This window comes from Chelonoidis abingdonii, chromosome 1 (genome assembly GCF_003597395.2).
Source record: "Chelonoidis abingdonii isolate Lonesome George chromosome 1, CheloAbing_2.0, whole genome shotgun sequence".
Taxonomy (NCBI): domain Eukaryota; kingdom Metazoa; phylum Chordata; order Testudines; family Testudinidae; genus Chelonoidis; species Chelonoidis abingdonii.
This window is the reverse complement of record NC_133769.1, coordinates 226,846,933-226,869,861: the sequence shown is the minus strand read 5'-3', so window position 1 is coordinate 226,869,861 and position 22,929 is coordinate 226,846,933. Positions and strand designations below refer to the sequence as shown.

Here is a 22,929-nt window from a genome sequence, read left to right as displayed (position 1 = left end):
TTTTTATAGATATAAGAAATACTGAGGCAATGCTAGCAATTCAAGAAAACTGAACACCTTTTGATGGCAGCCACTCTATGGTTACTTACAGTGTGATCTCTCACTGGTCTATCCAAAATGTCATATGCAATTTCAAATTCCCTGTGGAAGCTGTATGAAGCATTCTCATTGGATGTTGGGTGGTGAAGCTAGCCTGTGATCATTGGCAACTTGTGGAAACTGACTGGTAGTAAGAGAACACTTACCTTAGGAAAGAGGATGAACTTTGAACAGAGCGTAGTAACTTTTTTGATTTTGCTGAGTCTTATTTACTGAGGAAGCTAACAAGTCTCCTGGCCGCACCATTGGACTGTTGCTGCCCTACTGTTGTTGTTCCATCAGTTTAGGTAAGCAGATTCAAAAGCTGACTTTAGTTAAAATGGTGCAACTTGCCTTTAGAAAAAGGCTAAGAAAAAGGCTAGGACTGTCTTCTGTTTAGAGGCAGGAAGTATGGGCTAAATTTACAATTTGAATTAGAGACCCTATGAACCACTCAGATGCCAGTTTGGGGAAGAAAGGAGGCCAGACAGCAATCTTCCACTCATGTAAAGCCTAAAAGATCCTGTGGTAACGGTTAAAATAAAATATAGATAAAATCCACGTAGGTCTAGAAAAGCCTCTGCTTTATTTTCTAATATCTGCAATAAAATAACCTTGCCTTTATATTGTGTCTCTGTTTTAAAATGTTCACAAAGTATGTATGTATTGGGGAAGCAACTCCCACAGCTCTGAAATGAGCCACATTGGAGGTGAAACATGTTGTTAAACCGTAATAGTAATGCCTCACTTTAGGACAAGAAATTGGAATTACTGGGGGGGAATTTGGGTAGAGGAGATGACTACCCAAATTAATAACTTGGCCAATGGGAGCTGAAATACCTCCAGTTGTTACAGTATGGGGATAAACTTCTGAAATGGCACATTTGATAGTGCAGTATTCTCTGGCACCATGCAGAGCATGGGTTTAGTACAGAATAGTAGGAGTGCCACACAGCTACATGCTCTAGCACTGCGGGTGGTGGTTAGGGATTAGTCTGACTCAATTGACTTAAAAAGTCAATAGGAGTACTTCCATTGAAGTATTTGATCAAAAACCATGCAGTCTCCTGGACTGAAGGCATTGTACATACCTATAGGGCTAGTCTATAGCATGCTTGGGCAAGCACACTTCATTAAAATCCCTTTCTGTAGTGGAGGGTGTCCAGCTGTTGGAAAAAGTTGTCATGTAGGCTTCTGCATCCATGCTTGACTACTACTTTCCAGCAGGATTGTTGCCAGCCAGGGTTTCTTTTATAATGTGTCCAGAGAGCCTTAAGAAACAGACCAAGAGAAAGGGCTAAAAATGCTTTTAGGGATACACATGCATAAAGGCTAGAGGACAGTAATGGCAGCTCTTTATAGAACTGGTTTTTGGGAAAAAAGAGGAAAAGATCACAGATGTTTTGAGTCTTTTATGTTTCTCCTCTGATATGTGGCCTGAAATCTTAAATGTCAAAAGATTTTGACCATCTCTAGGTTCTTAACTTAATAACTTCTATATATGACTGGGGAGTTATCCTTTTCTGGTAGCTGAAAACTTGCTTATACTATTGCAAATCTTGCTTTTCTGGAGCCAATCTCCTGCTAACTTTTACCAGATCCTAGCCATCCCACTCACGAAACAAAAACTACTCCAGAGTTTCCTGGCTTTGATGTTGCTTCTGTAGCATTTGTGTACAGGGCAATGCTATAGTGTGCAGAATCTTGCAAAAACACCAGCTCTTACACCCAAGCATTGATGCTGGTGGAGTGTTCAGGGCTGTCAAAGTAAATTTGGGGAACATTCTGACAGGCTGGCTCTGCCATATAAGAATGGATAGGGGGAAAGATGGTGAATCTGAAGATTAGATGGGGACTGCAGTGGCAGTCCCCATGATTGTTTTAAAAATAAATGGCATAACCTGATTGGTTTTTACTATTGTATGTATTTCTGAAAAGGTGGAGAAAGTCTCACTGTGCATGTATTGCTGTTGCTTATGTCCATCAATGTACTGAACATGCTTATAACTAAGTTGCTCTATTGAAGATTGTCACTAACATTTTACTATAGTGTTGATATGGAATAAAGAACCAAACCATTGTTGTTAGAACAAAGTACCTGAGAGTGCTTTCTTGGAAGAGAATGGTAATGTCCCAGTGTTTCTAAAGTGATGGAACAGCATCCTGGTGACTAAGCTGATCTTATAATTACAAGACAAACATGAATCTGTCACAGGAGTGGCCAAACTTACTGATCTTCCGAGCCATGTACAATAATCTTCAGAAGTTTGAGAGCTGCAAGATGTGCGCAACCTGCCCTGTGGGACGGCACCTGCCAAGGTGCGGCGCTTCTGGCCCATCTAAAGCCCTTAGATTCCCTCCCTGCAGGGCAGAAGCCCCTAAGCCTCCCACCTTGCTGCAGGGCAGATGCCCTGAGCTCTTCCCTCCGCCCATTCACCCCCCCAGTCTGGTAGGCAGAGAATGGAGGGTGTGGGGGGGGGGGTCCACGAGCCGTACTTTAACTGTAAAAGGGCTGCATGTGGCTCACAAGCCATAGTTTGGCCATGGCTGATCTATCACATCTCTGTCCATCTACTTTCCTCCATCAAACTGAACCCACAGGTTGCTTATTATGCAGAACTTATTTACTAGATAGTAGAAGGAATTAGACTGGTTCTGTGACTTTGGTGAACCATGGTTTTAATGGTGTTAGTTTACAGATGTCTCATAGATAGTCTTAAATATTAGTGGGAAAGGCCTTGTATGAACTGTTTCTGATACCACCTGATTCAGAGGGAAAACGATAAATCTGCATATTTTTAAAAGTACTTTATAGACGTTACTGGAGATTTAAAAAAAAAAATTACTCCAAAAGGGTTATGCTGCATATCCTTCTCCTAAGTGAGGTCCTGTATAGAGACTTTGGTGAAGTGAGACATCGTAGGCTATCTCTTGAAGGGACTGGAGTTCTATCTTAAAGGCCTTCTCTTCTTTTCTTAAAAAACCCCAACAAACCAAACCAAACCCCACTGATATCCAAAGCAAATGGCCGATTGGTGGCCTCTAGGATAGAGCAAAGGGTTTTGTTGTTGTTGGTTCAGTTCATGTCATCCATGGCCTCTCCCTTTTTAATTTTTAGGGTAATAGCTTTAAAGCTAAAATTACTGGAAACTTTTAATCACTTTAAAAATTTCCAGTACTTAAACTTGCAGAAACTATTACCTGCTCTTAGTACTCATTTTTGTCACTTAATTGTGTGTGGTCATCTTCTCTCCCCTGCTCTGTAAAATATGCTTTTTATTTCTTGTGAATAGTCATTAATCTGTTAACATGAAAGCTGTCTGCAGGAGGTGTCTCTAATACTTTTAAGTTCTCTTGAAGTGAAAGAGAAGGGAATAGCTAATTGTTTTCTGAAACTTGTTTTGTTTTTAAATATCTAACTCTTAACTCTCCCAACAAATTATCTATTCAAAGAATAGAGACTGATGTGCAGTGCATTTTCTCTCGTTATGTCTGTGTTGGTTTTTATGCACTGCTGTGGTTTTGTTTGTTTGTTTTAAGATTAGTTGTATGATTAGTTTAAGATTATGGGGTGGCTGGCATGCCCCTGTCAACTCTGTTGTTCAGTTACTTTTTGAAAGAAACAGAGAGAGAAAATCATTTGTTGACAATGGAGCTGGAAAAATTACCAGACTTCTGAATTGCATTGTATTAAGAAACAGTTTTTCCTCTTGGTAAACCACAGTGTTGTTAATAAATGAAATCCTAATCACTATAATTTTTGCTTTGTAGTTTTTCCAATCTGAGAATTTACCCTCATGGATTAGTATTGGTGGATCTCCAGAGTCACAGCGATGATATGAAAGGAAGAGATGAAATTGATCATGTAAGTATACCATTAGCCATCTCTAAGCACATAGAAGAAATCCTAGCAGCTTCTTTGAATATGTCAGTGTGGGTCCCGCTATAGGTTCGTGTCCACAAGATCTGAGTCTTTTGAATAGCAGTGTTTGTTGGGGCTGGCCATGCATCCTGTACTTCTTTGTGCTCTCATGCAAGAGTAAAAGTGACTGTCACCCTCCCTCGGCTCTTACCACCCGTGGCAACAAAATAAAACTGTGGTGTCCAACCCACTACCTCTTAGTGTTGGCTAAATTTTCTTCCTGCCTCTGTCTACCTGATTTAGACTCAAGAACTAACACACACACACACACTCTCTCTCTCTTTCTTTCTCTCTCTCTCTCTCTCTCTCTCTCTGCATATGTGTGTGTATATATGTACATACTTGCTCTAGTATATTAATAGAACTGAATTCTTTCAGGATGTCTTTTTGTGGCCATATGAGGCTGCTTAGGACATTTTATCTAGATAGATCATCAGATGGCTGGTGTATCTCTCCCTCCAGATATGAAGGCCCACTCCACCAGGGCACAAACAGTGTCTTCTGCTAGTTTAGGAATATCTGCAAGGCAGCAGTGTGGAGTAACCCACTGACTTTTGTCAAGCTTCATTCCCTAAACTTAGAAGCCAGGTCAGATGCCCAGTCTGGGAGAGCTGTACTACAACTGCTGTTCAACTGAAGCACCTTATTCCCACCATCCGGAGGTGACCCTGCTTAGTGGTAGTGCAACCTTCCACACGTCGCTGTGTCTTAATGCCAAGTTGGAGAATCAGCTACTTTTTTACTTAGAGAGAGAACCTCTGTATGCCCATTTGATCCTCGACCTGCGGGCTGATATTGTCAATAAAGGTGGCAATTGTGATAGTAATTGCTGTAATGTGGAAACTGTTCACTAGGAATTGGGCTAAGACTACTAACTTCACATTGGCTTCAGATCTGTTGACCAGATCTGTATTGGTAACTTGCAAGTGAAAGGCTGTGTGTCATTACTTTCCTCTTAAGATACCCAGTGTAACAGGGTGTGTAAACATTGCACTGAAAGGGCCTGGGCCAGTGTGGGCTCTGTGTGCTAAGGTAGCTATGCCAGTCATGCATGGTAAAATGGAAGCTGCCGTCAGCAAGGAGGAGGCCCTGAGAAGGAAGTGGCTGCTGAAGCATTAGAAAAGAACCTCCTAAATGTCAGAGATTCTACACCTCCCTTTCCTCTTCCCCCCTCCCCCTCAAGCTCTGCAAGGAGTCAGGTGAACCCCAGGGAAGCCCAGGAAGGAGAGACAGGCTTGGCTATCTGGCCCAGAGTCCATAAAGCTGCTATCCAGGCACCCCCAAAGTAAGGGGGTGCTACTGACTTCTTTCAAACTCAGCCTCAAGCCTAACTCCTTCCTTCCATCTAAACACAAATTATGTTAACCCAGGGCTTGGACCCTGGCTCTCAGGACGCCAAGAGTCTGAGTCAAGCCAGGATCCAGGCTTCGAGACCTGTTGCTTTACAGGGTAGACATAGCGCCACTGGACTTGTCTTTGGGAGTCCACCAAAGGCATTCCATGCTCCCATGTGGTGACATTCTGTGTCCTCTTGACAGTCATGTGTGGTGGTCAGTCAAGGTTTCCCACACTACACCATGAACCAAGGGTTAGAGGGGCTATGTGTTGGGAGTGTACTAGGAAAGTTGGGTGGCTGGAGTCAGGCCCACATAATGCAGTGTAGATGCAGATTGGGACCCAGGGTTCAACAGTTCCTGGCCTGGGGTTACAAATGAGTGTAGACACTCAAGCCGTAAGTTAACAAACTTAAGGAAGGTTAACTGGAGTTCTGCTGGCTCTGGGCTTTTACCTGTCGGATATGTCTACACAGCAATTAAGCATCGGTGGCTGGCTAGGTCAGCTGAGTTGGACTTGTGGGGCTGTAAAATTTCTGTGCAGACGTTCAGCCCTTCAGGGCTGACTCAGGCCATCTGACCTGGGCTTGTGGGGCTCGGGTTGCGGGGCTGATAAATTGTGGTATAGGTGTTCTAGCTCGGGCTGCAGCTCGAGTCCTGGGACCCTCCTACCTCACAGGGTCCTAGAGCCCCACATCCAGCTTGAGCCGGAAGTCTGCACTACAGTCGAACAGCCCCACAGCCTGAGCCTGGCAAGCCCAAGTCATCTGGCATGGGCCATCCGCGGGTGTCTAACTGCAGTGTAGACGTACCCTAAAAGTCTGGGGGCTGGGCTTGGGGTGATAACTGGGCGTGGCCAGGGGCCCCCACCCAGCTGTATAAGGCGCCACAGGGAGACTCTCTTTTTACACCTTATTTAACACAATTTCAGATTACTGTATCGTGGGTGGGGAAGTGTATTTCTGACCTTTGTAAACTCAACATCTTTCATGTTTCTTACAGCTACTAAATAAGATAGAAGAAAAAATGAAAGAGTTGTTTCACAGCAGTATCAGAAGGGTAAAGCGGTATGTTATTTTTAATGTATCATCACCTTTTAACTTGATTTACATTAACATTGAAAGTGAGTAAAATCCTGCTTTGTTACACAGGTGTAAGTAGGGCTCAATTCTTCAGAAGCCAGGGAATCACTCTGGACTGACACAGAATTTGGTTTTGATCCTCTAGTGTAGTGGACAGGTCTGTGGACATACCTTTTGATTTACTGTTAATTTTTGTTTCTAATCCTCAGATTTATTCAAACGGATGCATATATGTAAATATATTTTTGTATACTCATTTGAAAATTTCATATGGCAGTTAATTTCTATAATAAATACCTGTTCAAAGAAACACTGTCAAGACTGGTAGGTGCAAAATTCACTTTTTTGTAGCTAGCAAATTCCACATGACTTTTTTTTTTAAAATGAGAGATTTTTGGTTCCCAGACACATTCTATAGAGCTGTGGTGGAGTTTGTAAGGAAACTCAGTTTTAAGTTTCTAAGAGGCTATTAAAATCACCAATAATACATTTTTGCCTTTAAAAAAAAACTATAAATAGTGTATGTATGTATCATAGATTATTAGGGTTGGAAGGGACCTCAAGAGATCATCTAGTCCAACCCCCTGCTCAAAGCAGAACCAATCCCCAAATGGCCCCCTCAAGGATTGAACTCCCAGCCCTGGGTTTAGCAGGCCAATGCTCAAACCACTGAGCTATCCTTACCCCTATTTAGTGGGAGCATGCCTGCTTTTTCAATACCTATGACTGTGGTGGTTTTATTTCAGAATTGATAAATATTGCCACTAAGCTTGTTAAATTGTGCATAGCATAAGCCATTGTGTAATACTAATCCTTTGCATACTGTATAATAATTATGGTTCATGAAGAGAGAAAGGGAATCCAAAATAAAGAAAAAGTAGTCTGAAATATTTTCATAACAATTAAGTTGAATAAATAAAAAATTGGAGAAAATAGCATTTTCATTTGTTTGATATTTTGATGCGCACAGATGGTGAGGCTGTTTTGTCCATGTGTGTTTATTTTATAAGGACAGCAAAGGTCTTTCACTCTGGAAGCAGACCAGCCAGAAATTGCAGTTCCTGATGTTTTTTTTTTTTTGCTTTCTCATATTTTTGTGTGTGTGTGTGTGAGAGATTCTCTCTCTCTCTCTTTCTCCTACCGTGTATTGCCATCTAGTGTCTCTCAGAAGGTATAATTTTGATTTTTGTCCTTTAGAATCACTGGAAATTCAAAAAATGAATTTATTTATTTTTTTCAAAAAGCTTAATTCTCCTCAATAGGAAACAAATTAAATCAGCGTTTATGCACAGAAGCATAACAAAAGCATTTTGATCTGTTGGTGTCACCTTAACATGAACATTGAACGTGAATTTGTCTTTTTAAAGCTAACTCATTTTTTAAAACTGAACTTATACTCAATTAAGAAATTGTAAAATGAATTACTAGATTCATCCAACTTTGAGGCTACATATCTGAACCAGACTTTCAGAAATTAATGCAAATTCTGGTGAAAACATCCAAATGTGTTTTACATCTATGTTAAGAATAAAGGCAGACAGTGCTTAAACTTGTTTGGTGTCTTTTTGCCAATGTTCTGCATTTGTTTCATTAATTTCATTTTCTAGTTTCAAATTAAGTGTCTAGTGTTATACAAATCCTCTTCCCCACTATAAAAGACTGATTCACACACAGGTTGCTAGAATAATGCTAAATTAAAGTATCAACACCCAGATTCTCCTATAGACACTAGCAATCCTTGTATATTTGACTGGTAGCTAAAATATTTAAAACAACCTTCTTGAGCATTACACACAGATTGGAATAACTTTTGTATACAGTGCAATCTTACTGAATACAAGAAAAATGTAAAAATCACATTTGCAGATTTTAATTCTTTTGTATGAATACTTTTTGGATAGTATTTTCTTGCAAAATCGTAGATTAAACATGTCTTTGAGTAGGTGTCCACTACATTCAGTTATGATATAAGAAATGATAAGTCAATGATAAGTTATGATGTAAGTCAATGATGATAAGAAAATGTTAAGTACTGTGGGGGTGGGAGAGCATCTCTCATGTACTGCATTCATGCTAAATTAAAGGAGAATGAGGAATGTTTGTTAACTTTCAGATTGAATTGTGAATAGTTTTTGTTTTTCCCTTCTTTAGATTGCCTGCAATTGTGAGAGGAGAAGCCATTGATAGATACTGGCCCACGGCTGATGGGCGTTTGGTAGAGTATGACATAGATGAGGTTGTTTATGATGAAGAGTCGCCTTATCAGAATATTAAAATTCTACATTCGAAACAGTTTGGGAATATTCTTATCCTCAGTGGGGATGTTAGTAAGTATGGTCTCTTTACAATGTTCTGTTGGTCTGAAGCTATAGGTTATTTGGATTCTATCTTGTCAGAACACACCTGTATTAGTTTCCCATGGATGTTGTGTGGAGTTTTTGGAGAGTGCGTGTGTGTGTGTGTGTTTTAAAGGCATTTTTTCAAAGTATCAAACAGAAAGTTTCAGATAATAGTAAAGAGAGATCTCTCATATTTATTTAACCCTTTCCTAGGCTGTGCAACCTCTGACAGTTACTTTAAGGGACAAGAAAGCAAACTCAGTCATCCATCTTTTAAACAACTGCCCATTATTTTAAAGGACAAATGAAATGATTTTCCCTAGTCTGCCTTAGGGTTTCATATTGTTAGATGGCTCATTTTCCCCTTTAAAATATTTGGGCTGTTGGCCACTATCTTTCTCTTTTGTTAACTGATTTTCTTTGTTTGAGGCCAGCTAGGGGCAGCTAATTAGCGGTCTCAACCTCCCAACAATACTGCTACTACTTCGAGTGCTTGTACATGTCCTTTTGGATTTAGGTGTGTGCACGCCTCGAGCACAGCTGTTGGACATTTTTCCCCTAATGGTATTCGTTGGCTCGGCTCTGGCATCTCCTGGTGATGCATGATCATAGAACTGATATAAGGGGCCTCGCTGAGCCTGCACTTTTCAGTTCCTTCTTACCACCCATGGCAGCTGTTGGAACTGCTCTCTTTGCCTTTACAAAGTGTCTTTAGTGGTTCTCTCTATAGTTTTCCTGTACATAGTTTCTGAGTCTAGTTTTTAGTTGTTTTACTGTAGTAGGGGTAGAGCTCCTCTCAATGCCTGGAGAGGGTGTCCGTTCCTTCCCCAGTACCTTGGCATGCCTCGGTCACTGGGGCTTAAACAGTGTGCTTCCGGTGGCAAGCCTTGGCCTACCAGCGACCCTCACTTGAGTTGTCTCAAGTGTCTGGAGGAGGGCCACAGGAAAGGACACTGCCAGATCTGCCGTGATTTCAAACCCCTCTGGTGCTCTTCGCAGGCATTGTGTAGACAAATATATATCTATCTAATAAAATGATAGCCCAGGGAACTGCTCAATTAACTGAGGTGTAAGAAAAAGTCAGTTAATTAGCAAGAGTATGCAGTAATGCCCCCACCTGCAATTGGCTGCTTGTGGTCACATCTGCACAGAGTTCATTGACTCTAATGGGGTCATTATGTAGATCTACCCATGCAGAATAAATGGTGGGATGAGGGTGGAAGTAGCCATTAAAATTCCATGCAGGGAAAGCCCTTAGTTCTGGCATGTCCTCACTTTGGAGAGCTGGATTTTGTAACATTAACACTTGTAAGCATGTTGGTTTTTTTGTTCTGGAAGAATATAAAATCCATGCTGGTTTTCATACTGACATTACACAGCATTGCTTTAAGATGCATCTGGTCTACTATATTTAATGATTAATTATTTCAAAATGCAAAGCTTCTGACCAACTTTCTCTTTGTTCCTTCCAGATCTGGCAGAGAGTGACCTGGCATATACGCAAGCCATAATGGGCAGTGGGAAAGAAGACTACACTGGGAAAGAAGTGCTGATCCTAGGAGGTGGTGATGGGGGTATACTATATGAAATAGTCAAACTGAAGCCAAAGATGGTCACCATGGTGGAGATATCCTTTCAACAAATGACCATTCTTGTTAATAATACAGCATACTCTTCCTTACGTATCTTGAGACCTCAAGTTAAATGTCTCTTATATGAACTTTGCTGGGAGACTGGCTCTCTCTAAGCCAAAAAATAGGAATAGTTTTAGACCCAATCACTGCAGCATGCAGGCGCTGACTGTGAGATCTGATCCTGGCCATGGAATATATATTTCCAAGTTCCTAATCCAAACCATAGCTCTCGGACAGCATTTTCTGCACTTAGAGCTGAATCCCGATTTTCTTATTTAGGTAACTTAAAGCCATTAATGTCAATGGGAATGTCACTTGATTAAAGACTTCAGGATTTGGTTCTTGATGATGATGGCACATGTGTCAACCATATCCTCTTTCTCAGATATCAGTTAAAGAAAATGATCCAAAGGTGGCTTCATAAATAAGATTTCAAAGTTCCATTTTCCAGATATGATTTGCTGTTAGTCACTGTACATAGGAAATTTCATTAGCTATAAACCAAAATAATTACCATCATCATTGTACTAAAACATTACGCTTTTAAAATGTATGGTAAATTATGGTGCCAACAGTGCTGGTTGGAAAGAATTTTTTTTTTTTTAATATAAATAATATCTTAAACCTTTAATTGAGGTTGGAAATTAATTCCTAAGCCTAGATGTTGCAGGAAATTATATTCCTATTCCTATTCCTCCATAAGTTTGACTGTATCTCTTCGATAAAAGGGACAGCCCCTCCCCCCCCAAACTTTGGTTAATAAAGGGTGAACAGAATTTAATGCTCCTTAACTAACATCAAACATTGACCAAATGGTGATCGATGGGTGTAAAAAATACATGCGTAAAACATGTGGAGATGTCTTAGACAATCTTAAAGGAGAATGCTATCAGGTAATCTATCTGTCACCTTCATTGCAAGTAACATCTAGATTTAGATCTGGCATGTATTGTTTTGGGAAGTTTTTTGTATGCCATCTGACTTCTTCTTAACATTTTCTTTCCTACTATTTTAGGTTTAATCCATATCTGCATTTCTAAATCATAGTATATTTTGTACCAGGGTTTAGATTCAAAACACCGATCCATTTATCTTGAGATATTTAACTCTCCATCTCCAAACCCGCTCTGCTTTTTTAATATTTACAACTCACACTTGGAATAATAAAGAAACTTGAAGGATAATAATGCATACTGCCATCACCAAACCTTGTTAGTAGCTGAGTGAAAATAGGTAATATTAATATAAAAATAGGGTATTGTATATAATATCTCCCAGTATAAACTGGCTGAGAAGTAATGCAAATTATAAACTTAATTCAATGCTATTGCATCATTCAGAATCTCAGGTATAGTTCACATGATTGGGGGGGTAATTTGGTTTTATCTGTGCCATTATTTGCTTGAAATCTGTTGGCAAATTCTGTTCATATGAGTAAATATTCTATCATTGGAAAAAAGAAGAAACTGGGTTACTGAGAAGGGTATGTGACATACCATGTCTGCCAGAGCAGGTAAACTAGCCCAGATCTACTGGATCATAGTTTGGTATCTTATCTGCAAGGTTATTCTTCCTAAGGACATATCCTTGAACATTAGCTAGTTTTCTTGGAGAAAAACCAGCAAAAATTGCATGATATTTTGCATGCGTCAAGTGCCGTTCATCCAAGGATCTCAAAACTTGCCATTATCTTGTGAGGCTATTAACTACTTCCTCATCTACAAAATGGGGAATAACAGAGGCACAAATGATCTAAGTGGTCACCCAGCAGTCAGTGACAGAGCTGGGCATGGAACTTTTGGTTCGCTGCTGCATCACTCTGCTGCCCGATACCCCCAGCATTGCCTTCTATATGGAGATATAAAAAGCTAAAATTAGAACCTTATGTTAAAGTCTGGCTTAATTCTGACCTCTTTCCCTATCTTAATTCCTATACATCATATTAGTCTAGTCAGTTTAAGAGGATTTTGAACACTTATTAAAACAATAATTTTTTAGGTTCTGATAGAAGACTGTGTTCCTGTACTGAAGAGGTATGCCAAAGAAGGAAGGATGTTTGATTATGTAATTAATGATCTGACAGCTGTTCCAATCTCCACATCTCCTGAAGAAGGTTAGTTCTTTGTTTATACTAACTGTTTTTAACACTTGGCTTTCTTGACAGTTCACAGCAAAATATTATTTTGGGGTTAAAATGAGGGGAATTTTTTTACCTTACGTGATGCTTCTTGGAGGTACCCTGGGTTGTGAGGAACCTTGCTGCCCCTTCTGCCCCACTCTCTGCCCCTCCTGGCTTCACCTTGAGGAAACCTTGTCTGTACCTGCCATGGGTCAGCTCCCCAACTCCATGGGCAGCACAAGTGTCAGCTATCCACCAATCCTTCGTCGATCCCAAACTCATCAACCCAAGGGCCAAAGTGACCATTTACCCCTTCATGTCACAAGCTGTGGTCTTACCTACAGCTGAACTGCCTGTCCAGTACAAAGGCTGGTCAGGAATGTGGACTTTTGCAGTCTATGACAATTATCCCATCCCCATGCTACTGGGAGAAGACTTGGCCAATCAAGTTAAGCAGTCCCAGAGAGAAGGAATGGTTACACGCAGCCAAACCAGACAAGCTTCCAGACCCATTCCTATTCCTGAGCCGTCCACAGAGAACCTGTCTGTGTTACCAGAGACCCAGACTGAGGTAGTGGACCCGGATACCATGTCAACGGCTGAACCAGCCACAACACCTCCAGTCCCAGACCCGGAACTGGAACAGCAACCAGCACCAGCACAAGCAAGTGCAACCACACCTTCAACCCCAACGCCAGAAGGGACCAACGAGCCTGAACTGGCAGAAGCAACAGACAACCATACCGAAGAGGCTCAGGCAGAGCCTGAAATACCACCAGGTGCACCAGCGGACAGCGGTACACCAGCTACAGAAACAACTCCATCACCTACATCACTTCCAGAGGGACCAAGCCCAAGTCCCCAGTCTGAGGAAGAACTGGTGTCCCCGGCTTCAAGGGAACAGTTCCAGACTGAGCAGGAAGCAGAGGTCAGCCTTCAGAAAGCTCGGGCAGCGGCACGGAGCAACCCACCGCCTCTCAGCTCTTCTGACCGATCCCGGGTTATTATAGACCAAGGACTTTTATACAAGGAAATTCTTTCTGGTGGACGCCAGGAAGAATGGAAGCCGCACAAACGGTTGGTGGTTCCAACTAAATACAGGGGGAAGCTCTTAAGCTTAGCCCATGAACTTCTTCGTTGGAGTCTAGCTCTCCAAGATTTGAAGGCCCACTCCACCAGGGCCAAAATAGAATGTTTGGAGGCAGTTTTTTCAGCCTGGATTCCCCAAATACTCCTTGGGGGACCCCCTCTGTGGACTCCCCAACTTCCTTTGCTTTTGTTTCGTATCAGGCCAGATATCACTTAGAGAAAATTGTGAAAAACAGGATTTTTATAGATTGCAAATGTTTGATATGGTTAGATTCAGTATTATTAGTACCAGCTCAGGGTATTTTTTGGCTATATTTGGATTACAGTGAGTAGGGATATAGTATGCAGGTAGAATAGAGAAATCTGGAAGGTTGCTGAGCAAGTCTGAAAGTTGAGGTCCTTTTTAAAAGAGTTGAAGACTTCAGAATTATTATGTGCTATATCACTATTCTATTAAAATATGGATATGGAACACTTTAGAGAACATAAGATACCTTATCTATGGAGAATAGAATTTTCCTTGCAGAAGACACAATGTGGATGGAATGGCTAGAAGAAGTTGAAGTCTTATTGTGCTGTATGTTGCAGGACAGCAAGATCTCAATATTTTCATTAGGTGGCACTATTTTAGATTCCTCTCCAGTAATGCCTTCAAGATGACAGATAACTGGTAGCTTGAGTTGCCGATTGCAGTTATGCTTGCGAAACAAGTTAAGTCTTCTTGAGGGTTAATTTAATGTATGCATCCAGTGACTTAAAGAATCACCATTACATTCTTTCTCCTGCGTATTATTCTTATTTTCAGGACTCTGGAGCTTTTCATCCTGAACTGCTTACCTATATGCACCTTGCAATGTGAAAAATTAGAGCTGATGGGGGAATGTCACTTACGCATGTAACCTCCATAGTTTAGGATTGCATGCTTGCTTCCTCTGTGCCCTTGGCGGGGTGGAAACTGCCTTACCTTATTGGTAATGAAATACTTTTCTGTTGGCATTCTGGGCTTAAAAAGTCCAGTTACTGGCACTGAAGAGCTGATTTTTTTTTTCCTGAAATTTTCTTTGTTTACCACTTTTAGTTTGACTTTAAGCACAGTCAGCTAAATAGTGGGAACTCATGAAAATAAGTGTGGGAATTCACACTACAGGCTATGCAAAGTCTCTCAGAAATTCTAAAAAAGACTGACAAAAATCCCAGGAGCCAAAGTGCTGGTAATCAACACTTTATTTAAACTAATGATAGAGAAAAATAATCATCCTGCTGAAATACTCAGTAGCAGTGCTTAAATATTAGTTATGTAATGCTTAGCAAGCCACTAGTACTTGAAGATTCTAATTCATTCTTTATATCCAGATTCTACGTGGGAGTTTCTACGATTGATTCTTGACCTTTCAATGAAAGTCCTGAAACATGATGGAAAATATTTCACGCAGGTATGACACTGTGATTAAAAGTAATAATTCTACATTCCTTCTCTATGTATAGTGACTTACATTTTCAGATCCTGAAAAAATACTAGCTGACTTTTTCTTTAATATATTGCTAAGGATATATGTATGAAACATGGTCTTTGCTGCTGCTGACTCATTTGTTTCTGGTGGTGCATGTTCTCAGCTGAGGTCATAGTGTATTTGTCTTGACATTTATGAACAATTCTTCAGGAACTAGTTCGCTTGTCACAGAGGATTATGGCTTCAAGTGGTGTTTAAAAAAGTAAGAACTGATGAATTGTTAAACAAAGAACCAGTTTTCATGCCAGTGGCTCTAGTAATATAAACAAAAGATGAGAACTTATGTTGTCCATAAGAGGCATGAGTGAGTTGAGAACTGACCTACTGGATGCTGAACCAGCAATAAATGGAGAGTTAATAATAAAGAACACCTCCCCGTAGTAATGTTTAGATTGCTAGCTCCAACTTCAAGGACCAGATTTGCAAATATAAATTTTTGCCTGCATTTTTCCACGCACAAAATTAGAGGCAACTTTTGAAAACCTACTCTAATTTTGGCACTTGTAAAAACACTTCAGGTGAAGACAGTGGCAAAACTCTGATTTCTAAGTGCCCACTAATGTTGAAACCTCTGAACTAATATTCATTAACTTAAAGTTTTAAAAAAATATATAAAAGCCTTTTAATATATTAACTGATGTAAAACCACTTCAAGTGTAATTCTAATCAAACTCTCACTGGAAGAGACTTTTTAAATACTGTGATGCTTTCTTGGGGTGCCCAAAACCATAAGCCACTGTTACCCCTCTGCCTCAGCAAGAGAGCTTTGCTGGAGCTTAAAGTGTGTGTCAGCTACCTGCCACACCAGTGTGTCCACCTCACCAGCAAACTTGTCGAGATTCTGTCAGTCTTAACCTAGCCTTGCAGGTAACATTCAGTGAACCCCAGTTCCTGAAACCCCTAGGAGAGTGCTCCTCTGTAGTAACCAGCTCCTATCATTGGACATTCACCAAAATTACCAAGTTTACTCCTCTAAAGAGACAGTGCATGCACCAGCCTGTTAATTTAGCTGAGGATCCACACTTTAATGCACAGCACTGGGATGATTTTATGATAAAACCAAAAGTAAGTCTATTAATAAGAATAGCGATGTAATTGACAGTACGCAAGGATAATAGAAACAGAAAATGATGACAAAACAAAAATTAAACACATTTTTCAGTGTGTAAAATTTAACCGATTTACGATCTTGGTCTCAGGAAATTCCACTGTTACAGTCAGATCAGTGTCTTTAATCCACATGGCTAAGGGATCCACCTTTCACAGATTTCTGTGTCCTCTGATGAAGTGGGTATTTGCTCACAAAAGTTTATGCTCCAGTACATCTGTTAGTCTATAAGATGCCACAGGACTCGTCAGATCCAGACTAACATGGCTACCCCTCTGATAACCTGTGTCCTCTGTGTCCATTAAGGGTATGGCTACACTTGGAATTTCAAAGCGCTGCCGCGAGTGTGGTCGGAGCGGCAGTGCTGGGAGAGAGCTCTCCCAGCGCTGCACATAAACCACATCCTCTACGGGTATAGCATGTAGCGCTGGGAGCCGCGCTCCCAGCACTGCAGCCCTGATTACACTGATGCTTTACAGCGCTGTATCTTGCCGTGCTCGGGGGTGTTTTTTCACACCCCTGAGCGCGAAAGTTGCAGCGCTGTAAAGTGTGAGTGTAGCCATACCCTTAGTGATGGTTTCTTGCTTCTCTTTATACTTCTCCAAACTCATTGTTTTGTCTCCAGAGCAGGATGACCCCTTGCTGTTCATCCCATCCCCCTGCTGACTCATATGTAAATAGAGCTTCCATTGTTTTGGTTCCATATAGTCTAATTTACATTAGGGAGAGGGAGATAGCTGCCTTCCCTCCCCTCTGAGAGAAACCCTGTTTCTCCCTTTCTCTGATCAGCCTTGAATGCATAATATCAATGAGTATCCATGCTTCCTCACAGTATTAATACATACATTTCACAATGATATTCATGACCTGTGTGTTGCTGGCTTTCATAAAAGACATTACTTAATACATTTATACAGTAACTCCTCACTTAAAGTTGTCCCGGTTGCTGATCAGTTAGGGAACATGCTAATTTAAAGTTGCGCATTGTTACCGTAGAACGTTGCTTGGCAGCTGCCTGCTTTGTCCACTGCTTGCAGAAGGAGCAGCCCGTTGGAGCTAGCTGGTGGGGGCTTGGAACCAGGGTGGACCGGCAGCCCCCATCAGCTCCCTGCTCCTTAAGTTCCCTGTGCAGCAGCTGTCCAGCAGGCTATCAACTGACCACAGTTCAGCTGTTCTGCCCCCATTGCCATGTACTGCTCCTGCCCTCTGCCTTGGGAGCCTCCTACTTGCTGGCGGGGGGAGGGGGGTGGAGGGGAGGGATAATATCTGCCTCCCTCCCCTTGCTCCTGCCACCCGCTTATCCTATCTCCATAGAGTAGGGAATGGGGGACCACAAGACAGTGCTCAGTACCGAGGGAACTTGCAGGCAGCAGCTGCTGTCTCAACTTCCTGATCTAAAAAGGCAGTGCACTTAGAGTGGGGTCAGCATACTTAAAGGGGCAATGTGCATTTTTCAGGAACATAACTACAACGTTAAGCAAGGAGTTAATGTAGTATAATAGTATTGTATACAGTAATCAGTTGCTTATTTTGGAGGTTTCAGGCCCCTGTTCTTCCTCTGGGATGTCTGGACTCTCCTTATCACAAATATGTAGTCATAACTGCATGTATAAGTTTTGTATCATTGTTTTAAACATAAAATGTTTGCTGCTATTTTCTGATCTCCAGCACATATCTGAACTGTAACTCTGAAGGTATTTTTTCCTCCCTATGCACTCAGCATAACTTGTCTTTTAATATATCTATCATGCAGGTGTAGTATGTTGAAATATTTGTTTTCACTTCGTACTCTACAATAATTCTTGAATGGCAAACAAACCATTTGTTGGTCTATCTGTGAACTTAATGTCTATCTAAGCTAGGAGTTTGTAAAGGAAATGGCTTTTATGCTAGACTGCAGTGCATAAATTCACAAAAAAATAAAGTTTGTCTACAAAACCTGCACTAACCACCCCCACCACCACTTATTTTGTGTTGTTTTCATTATTGCCCACCTTAATGTCATCAGAGTTTAACTCATTACACTTGTAAAATATAGTAAAATCAGCCTTCTATAACTGTAAACTTAAAATTGTATCCATGGTTTTAGGTATTCATGAGGAATCTGCCAAATTTGATTATTTTAGTAAAAGTTAACGTTAGCAATATTAACCACTGTGGTATTGGAGCCTAGTTTAAGACATATGTTGAAAACTGCAGCGTGTTGAATGCTATGATGTGTTGATAAGTGCTTACTCTTGAATTGGTCTCTGTATTGCAGTTTGCCAGGCTGTGTGGTTTGGTAGTGGAGGGTTGTTTAGTTTATAGATCCTGTTACATAGTGTTACTCCAATTTGCTATGTCTCAGACTGCTGTCTGGGTCTGTATGGTGTAGCTTGTATTTACTTAGCAAAACAACTTCATTTTCTCAAAGAAGGCTTTTGTAAAAACTGAGATTGCCTTCCCCAGGGAGCTGAAAACTATGATTTAGCCTAAAAATAATGTATTAAGTGGCACCGGAAGAAGTAATGGTTTATTTGCCCATCTATTCATTCTGGCTTGTTGCGTCTCCCTGTGTTACATCTTGGCTTTTCCCGTGATGAGGAGACACATCTTAGCAGAAACCAAGGTGTCTAATAATGGAATAGACTTCCTACTTATTACTGGTCAACTGCCACACAGTAGCTGACTCTACAGGGCTCCAGATGAAATCTGTTGTGCTTTGTGCTGTAGTGCTGGTGTTTGAACACTGGCTGTAGGGGTTGCCAAGCGTGCTGTGGAGTTAGCCTTTCAGGTTGGAAAGCTGTCAGATTAAGGGCTGTGGGTTTAGAGTATTGTTTCTTCCTAGTGTCTGGGCAAACTTTCTTCCACAACATAGCTTCATTTACAAACCCAAACCTTCCATCTACTTTGGATGTGACTTTCTCAATGACTAGCTTGTGTTACAGACTCAGATTACTTGTTAGCAATGATTTGTACATATTTCACTATGCTAAAGTTTACCTTTTTAGTATCTTAATTCTTTTTAAAGCAAATATACTTGGAGGTGAATTAAATTTTTTTTTTTTTTTAATCAGCAAGCTGGAAACCTTAATTTAAATAATCACTGGTTCTTAATTTTGTTTTGCGTATGTACCTTTTGAGTTATTCTCCTAAAGAAAGATTGATTCTCATGGGATAGTAATAATTAAAACATGTTGATTTGCAAACAAATATAGTCTTTTCACTAAACCAGGAACTTTTTGCTACTCAGGTGGGTACACTATATCTGTACATGTTAATTTAAGCAATTGTATAGCTTAACATGTGTTTAGGAAAATTCTGAGCTCTTACATTTTTTGTATTAGAAAATGGTGAAAGATACATTTCTTATTAACTAACTCATTTTTTACTTTGTGTTTTGTGTTTATGCTGAATTTGGACGGAAATTTGCATTTAATTAAAAAGGCACAAAAACATCATTTAAAAATTTTTGTTTTTATTAGTTAAATAAAAACTACCTTACATGTGATGGATATAGAAGAAAAAAAGTTTATACACACTGATTATACTGTACCACAACTGTATCGCTATAAGCTAACAGTACAATTACATGTATTGCACTACATTAGGCTCTGCAGACTGTACCTGCAGGTAAGAGTTTTATGTAGTGCAAATGCACAGGATATAGAGCCCAGGAGTTTCAAATAGATAGCTCCTTGACAGTAGCTAGGGAAGTTCAAGAAATATCAGCAGTTACTAGCAGGTAAATAAATATAGACGCGCTAGCGGGAGGGAGGTGGTAATAATTGTAGGCCACAGGATAAAAGTCTGAAAGAGTAGTAATTGAATGTACCTTGCTTTTGCGTAGTGATTTTTATCCTCCGCATCTGGCTGTGTAATCTGCTCCTTTTTCCTCTTCCAATATTCTAGTTACTGTTCCCAGGCTAAAATTCAGTCTAATGAATTTGTTTATGTGCTGTGCATATGTGGTGCTTTGGTTTGTTCTGAAATCAGAACTTGCTGTTTTTTCCCTTATTTCGTAGGGTTTTTATTTTTATTTTTTGAGAGTATAACGTGCATTAAGGGGAAAAAAGTCACCAATCCCCCAAACTGGTCACATGCTACTATTCCTAATTAAATAACTTAAGTTTCAAATTCATGAAAGTTTCACTGGCACACCAACATCCTTGTTTTTGCATGACTGTGTTGAGCAGGTAATACATCTGTATACTCCACATGAGCAAGAGGGCACGAAATAAATGGAACTGTAGGTGTAACTGGCTAGGGGTTTGTCCATCACTGTTCTTCAGGAAAGCTGTGAAATATGTGCAGAGGCCGTCGACTGTTTATCTCTCAGGTCTTCATTGCCAACTGGAGCTACATCTGGAGCCTGATCCAAAGCCCACTGAAATCAATGGGAGGCTTTTGGTTGATTTCAGTGGGCTTTGGATCAGGTTCTTGCAGAGAAGAATTATCCAGACAAGATGTATGTCTGTTGGAGGATGGGTGCAATGAAGGTAGTAAAATGGAGTGAGGCTTCATTTGTTTGGTTTTTTTTCCTCTCCTGCAAAATTAGCACATTATTCTCAACAGAAATTGCATAATAGTGAGGGTTTGGGGGAACATTTAGCCAGGTTCTGTGATGTAAGATTTGTTCATTATGTTTTTAAACAAGGCAGGTTTTGTGTTTTTCTAGGTTTGGCAGGAGGCTCTGTTGAACCGGGAATACATCATGAAAAGGGGTTGAAATTAGATTGTATCTTACATTCTTTTTATAGCTGTGATTTACATAGTTATACTGCCCTCTCAAGATTCTCAAAGTATATTTGTTCTTTCGCTTGCATTCCATTCCACAGCTTGGTCATTCCTTAGACATTCAGAGACTGAATACAGCAGTGGCTTTCAACCTTTCCAGACCCCTTTCAGGAGTCTGATTTGTCTTGCGAATCCCAAGTTTCACCTCACTTAAATTACTTGCTTACAAAATCAGACATAAATATACAAGTATCACAGCACACAGTCACTGAAAAATTGCTTATGTTCTCATTTTTACCGTATAATTATAAAAAAAAATTATTTGGAATGTAAATATTGTACTTAGATTTAAGTATATAGTGTATAGAGAAGTATAAACAAGTCATTGTCTGTATGAAATGTTAGTTTGCACTGACTTCACTGGTGCTTTTTATATATCTTGTTGTAAAACTAGGCAACTATCTAGTGCCCTCTGGAAGACCTCTGAGTACCCCCAGGAGTACATGTACCCCTGGTTGAGAACCTGTGACTTAAGAGAATCTATGAGTATTGTGCAGTATGATCTTGTACCACTAGGTGGAGACAAAAGACTAATATTGGCTAGCAACTTTTCAGCACACCAGAGTCCATGGAAAAGTTTTGAGGGAGAGAATTTTGAGGATTTATTTGCATTAACAAGAGTGCTAAGACAGACTTGGCTAGTTGTAGGATTTTTTTTTATATTGAAGACAGTTTGAAAAGAGAAGATTAGATTTTTAACATGGCTAATAGTTGTGGTAGTATAGTAGTGACCATGTGACTTTTTATCCTCGAATATGCTTGACACGTGTACAGCACATAAAAACTATTCAGTTTCCTCTCAGTTGTTCAGCTTGCACTTCTGGCTCTTACAACCTCACTCTTTCAGTAGTTCCTCAGGCATCATAGTTCTGCAGCCATACACAAGACCTGAATTTCCAATGGAGCTTTTAGGGGTCTGCAAATAAAAAAAGGTTGAAAACCACTGGCCTAAGTGACAGGAGCATAAGTCCCCCTCCAAATCACTTATGTGCTTTTGAAGAGTTGTCAAAACTTCCTCAAAACTACCTTTTTGCATGCTGTCCATACCTGTTGGAAGGTTCTCTAACAGCTGATGTATGATGGCTGTTTTATTATCAGTCATCGTCTGTTTTGTATAACCCAACCGTTTTAACTGATAGCCACTATTCTTGATGCCAGATACTTACCCTGCCAATCTAACCTTCTCAGCCAGTAGCTGTTGTCTTGAGCCTGTTTGTGAAACGAAAACTTCAAAAATATTTTTGTATGGGAACTGCACTTCCTTGTCTGGGTCATTTTTCCCATCCAGATAAAAATGTTCTCAGAATGTTTACGGTGGGTTTTTGTGCATTCCACTAACTACTGTTGTGAAGATCAGATTTCTCCCCCCCTTGCCATTTGTCATGCTGCTCCTTCCCAACCATTCTCCAATATAATAGACATCTGCCCTTGTAAATTCTTCAGACCCATTGGGCCATTGCCTCATAGCTGTTCTCCTCTGTGTGTGTGTGTGTAATTTCTTGTCAGTTTCTTCTTTTAAAATTCTTCTGACCAATGCTACTACTTTTGAGGCATGGTTCCTATATATGTGTGTGTATTCTACACATGGGTACACATGTGCACCATGCATACCCACATATGGATAGGGATAACCTCCAGTTATAGGTATTTTTGTGATCCCAAAATGAACTGTGTTTTCATAAAACACTGCAGAGTCCTCCTTTGAACCCATTCAGCTCCATTATCTCTTGATAACTGCCCCATCTCCCACCACACACACATACTTACTTAGCCAAAATGGTTTTCTGTCTTGGTGTAGAATAGATATCTTCTGGCCCTTAGTCACACTGAAATAAAAGGGAAAGGGAATATTGGCCGAATTCAACTGCTTCCTTTGTCCTAGTCCCATGTAAGAGAAGAGCTATTGATATTACCCTTCCTTTTTCCTTCCAGTAGGA

At 40.3% G+C, this 22,929-nt stretch overlaps 1 protein-coding gene across 1 annotated transcript in view; it reads left to right on the top strand.

The window, feature by feature from the left end:
- Positions 1-22,929, top strand: part of SMS (spermine synthase) — a 74,082-nt gene that overhangs the window by 37,725 nt on the left and 13,428 nt on the right. The window contains exons 3-9 of the mRNA XM_032781220.2: positions 3,850-3,943; positions 6,337-6,401; positions 8,568-8,743; positions 10,228-10,382; positions 11,193-11,282; positions 12,388-12,502; positions 14,951-15,030. Of these exons, the coding sequence (XP_032637111.1) occupies positions 3,850-3,943; positions 6,337-6,401; positions 8,568-8,743; positions 10,228-10,382; positions 11,193-11,282; positions 12,388-12,502; positions 14,951-15,030 (775 nt within the window). The remainder of the gene's footprint in view (positions 1-3,849; positions 3,944-6,336; positions 6,402-8,567; positions 8,744-10,227; positions 10,383-11,192; positions 11,283-12,387; positions 12,503-14,950; positions 15,031-22,929) is intronic.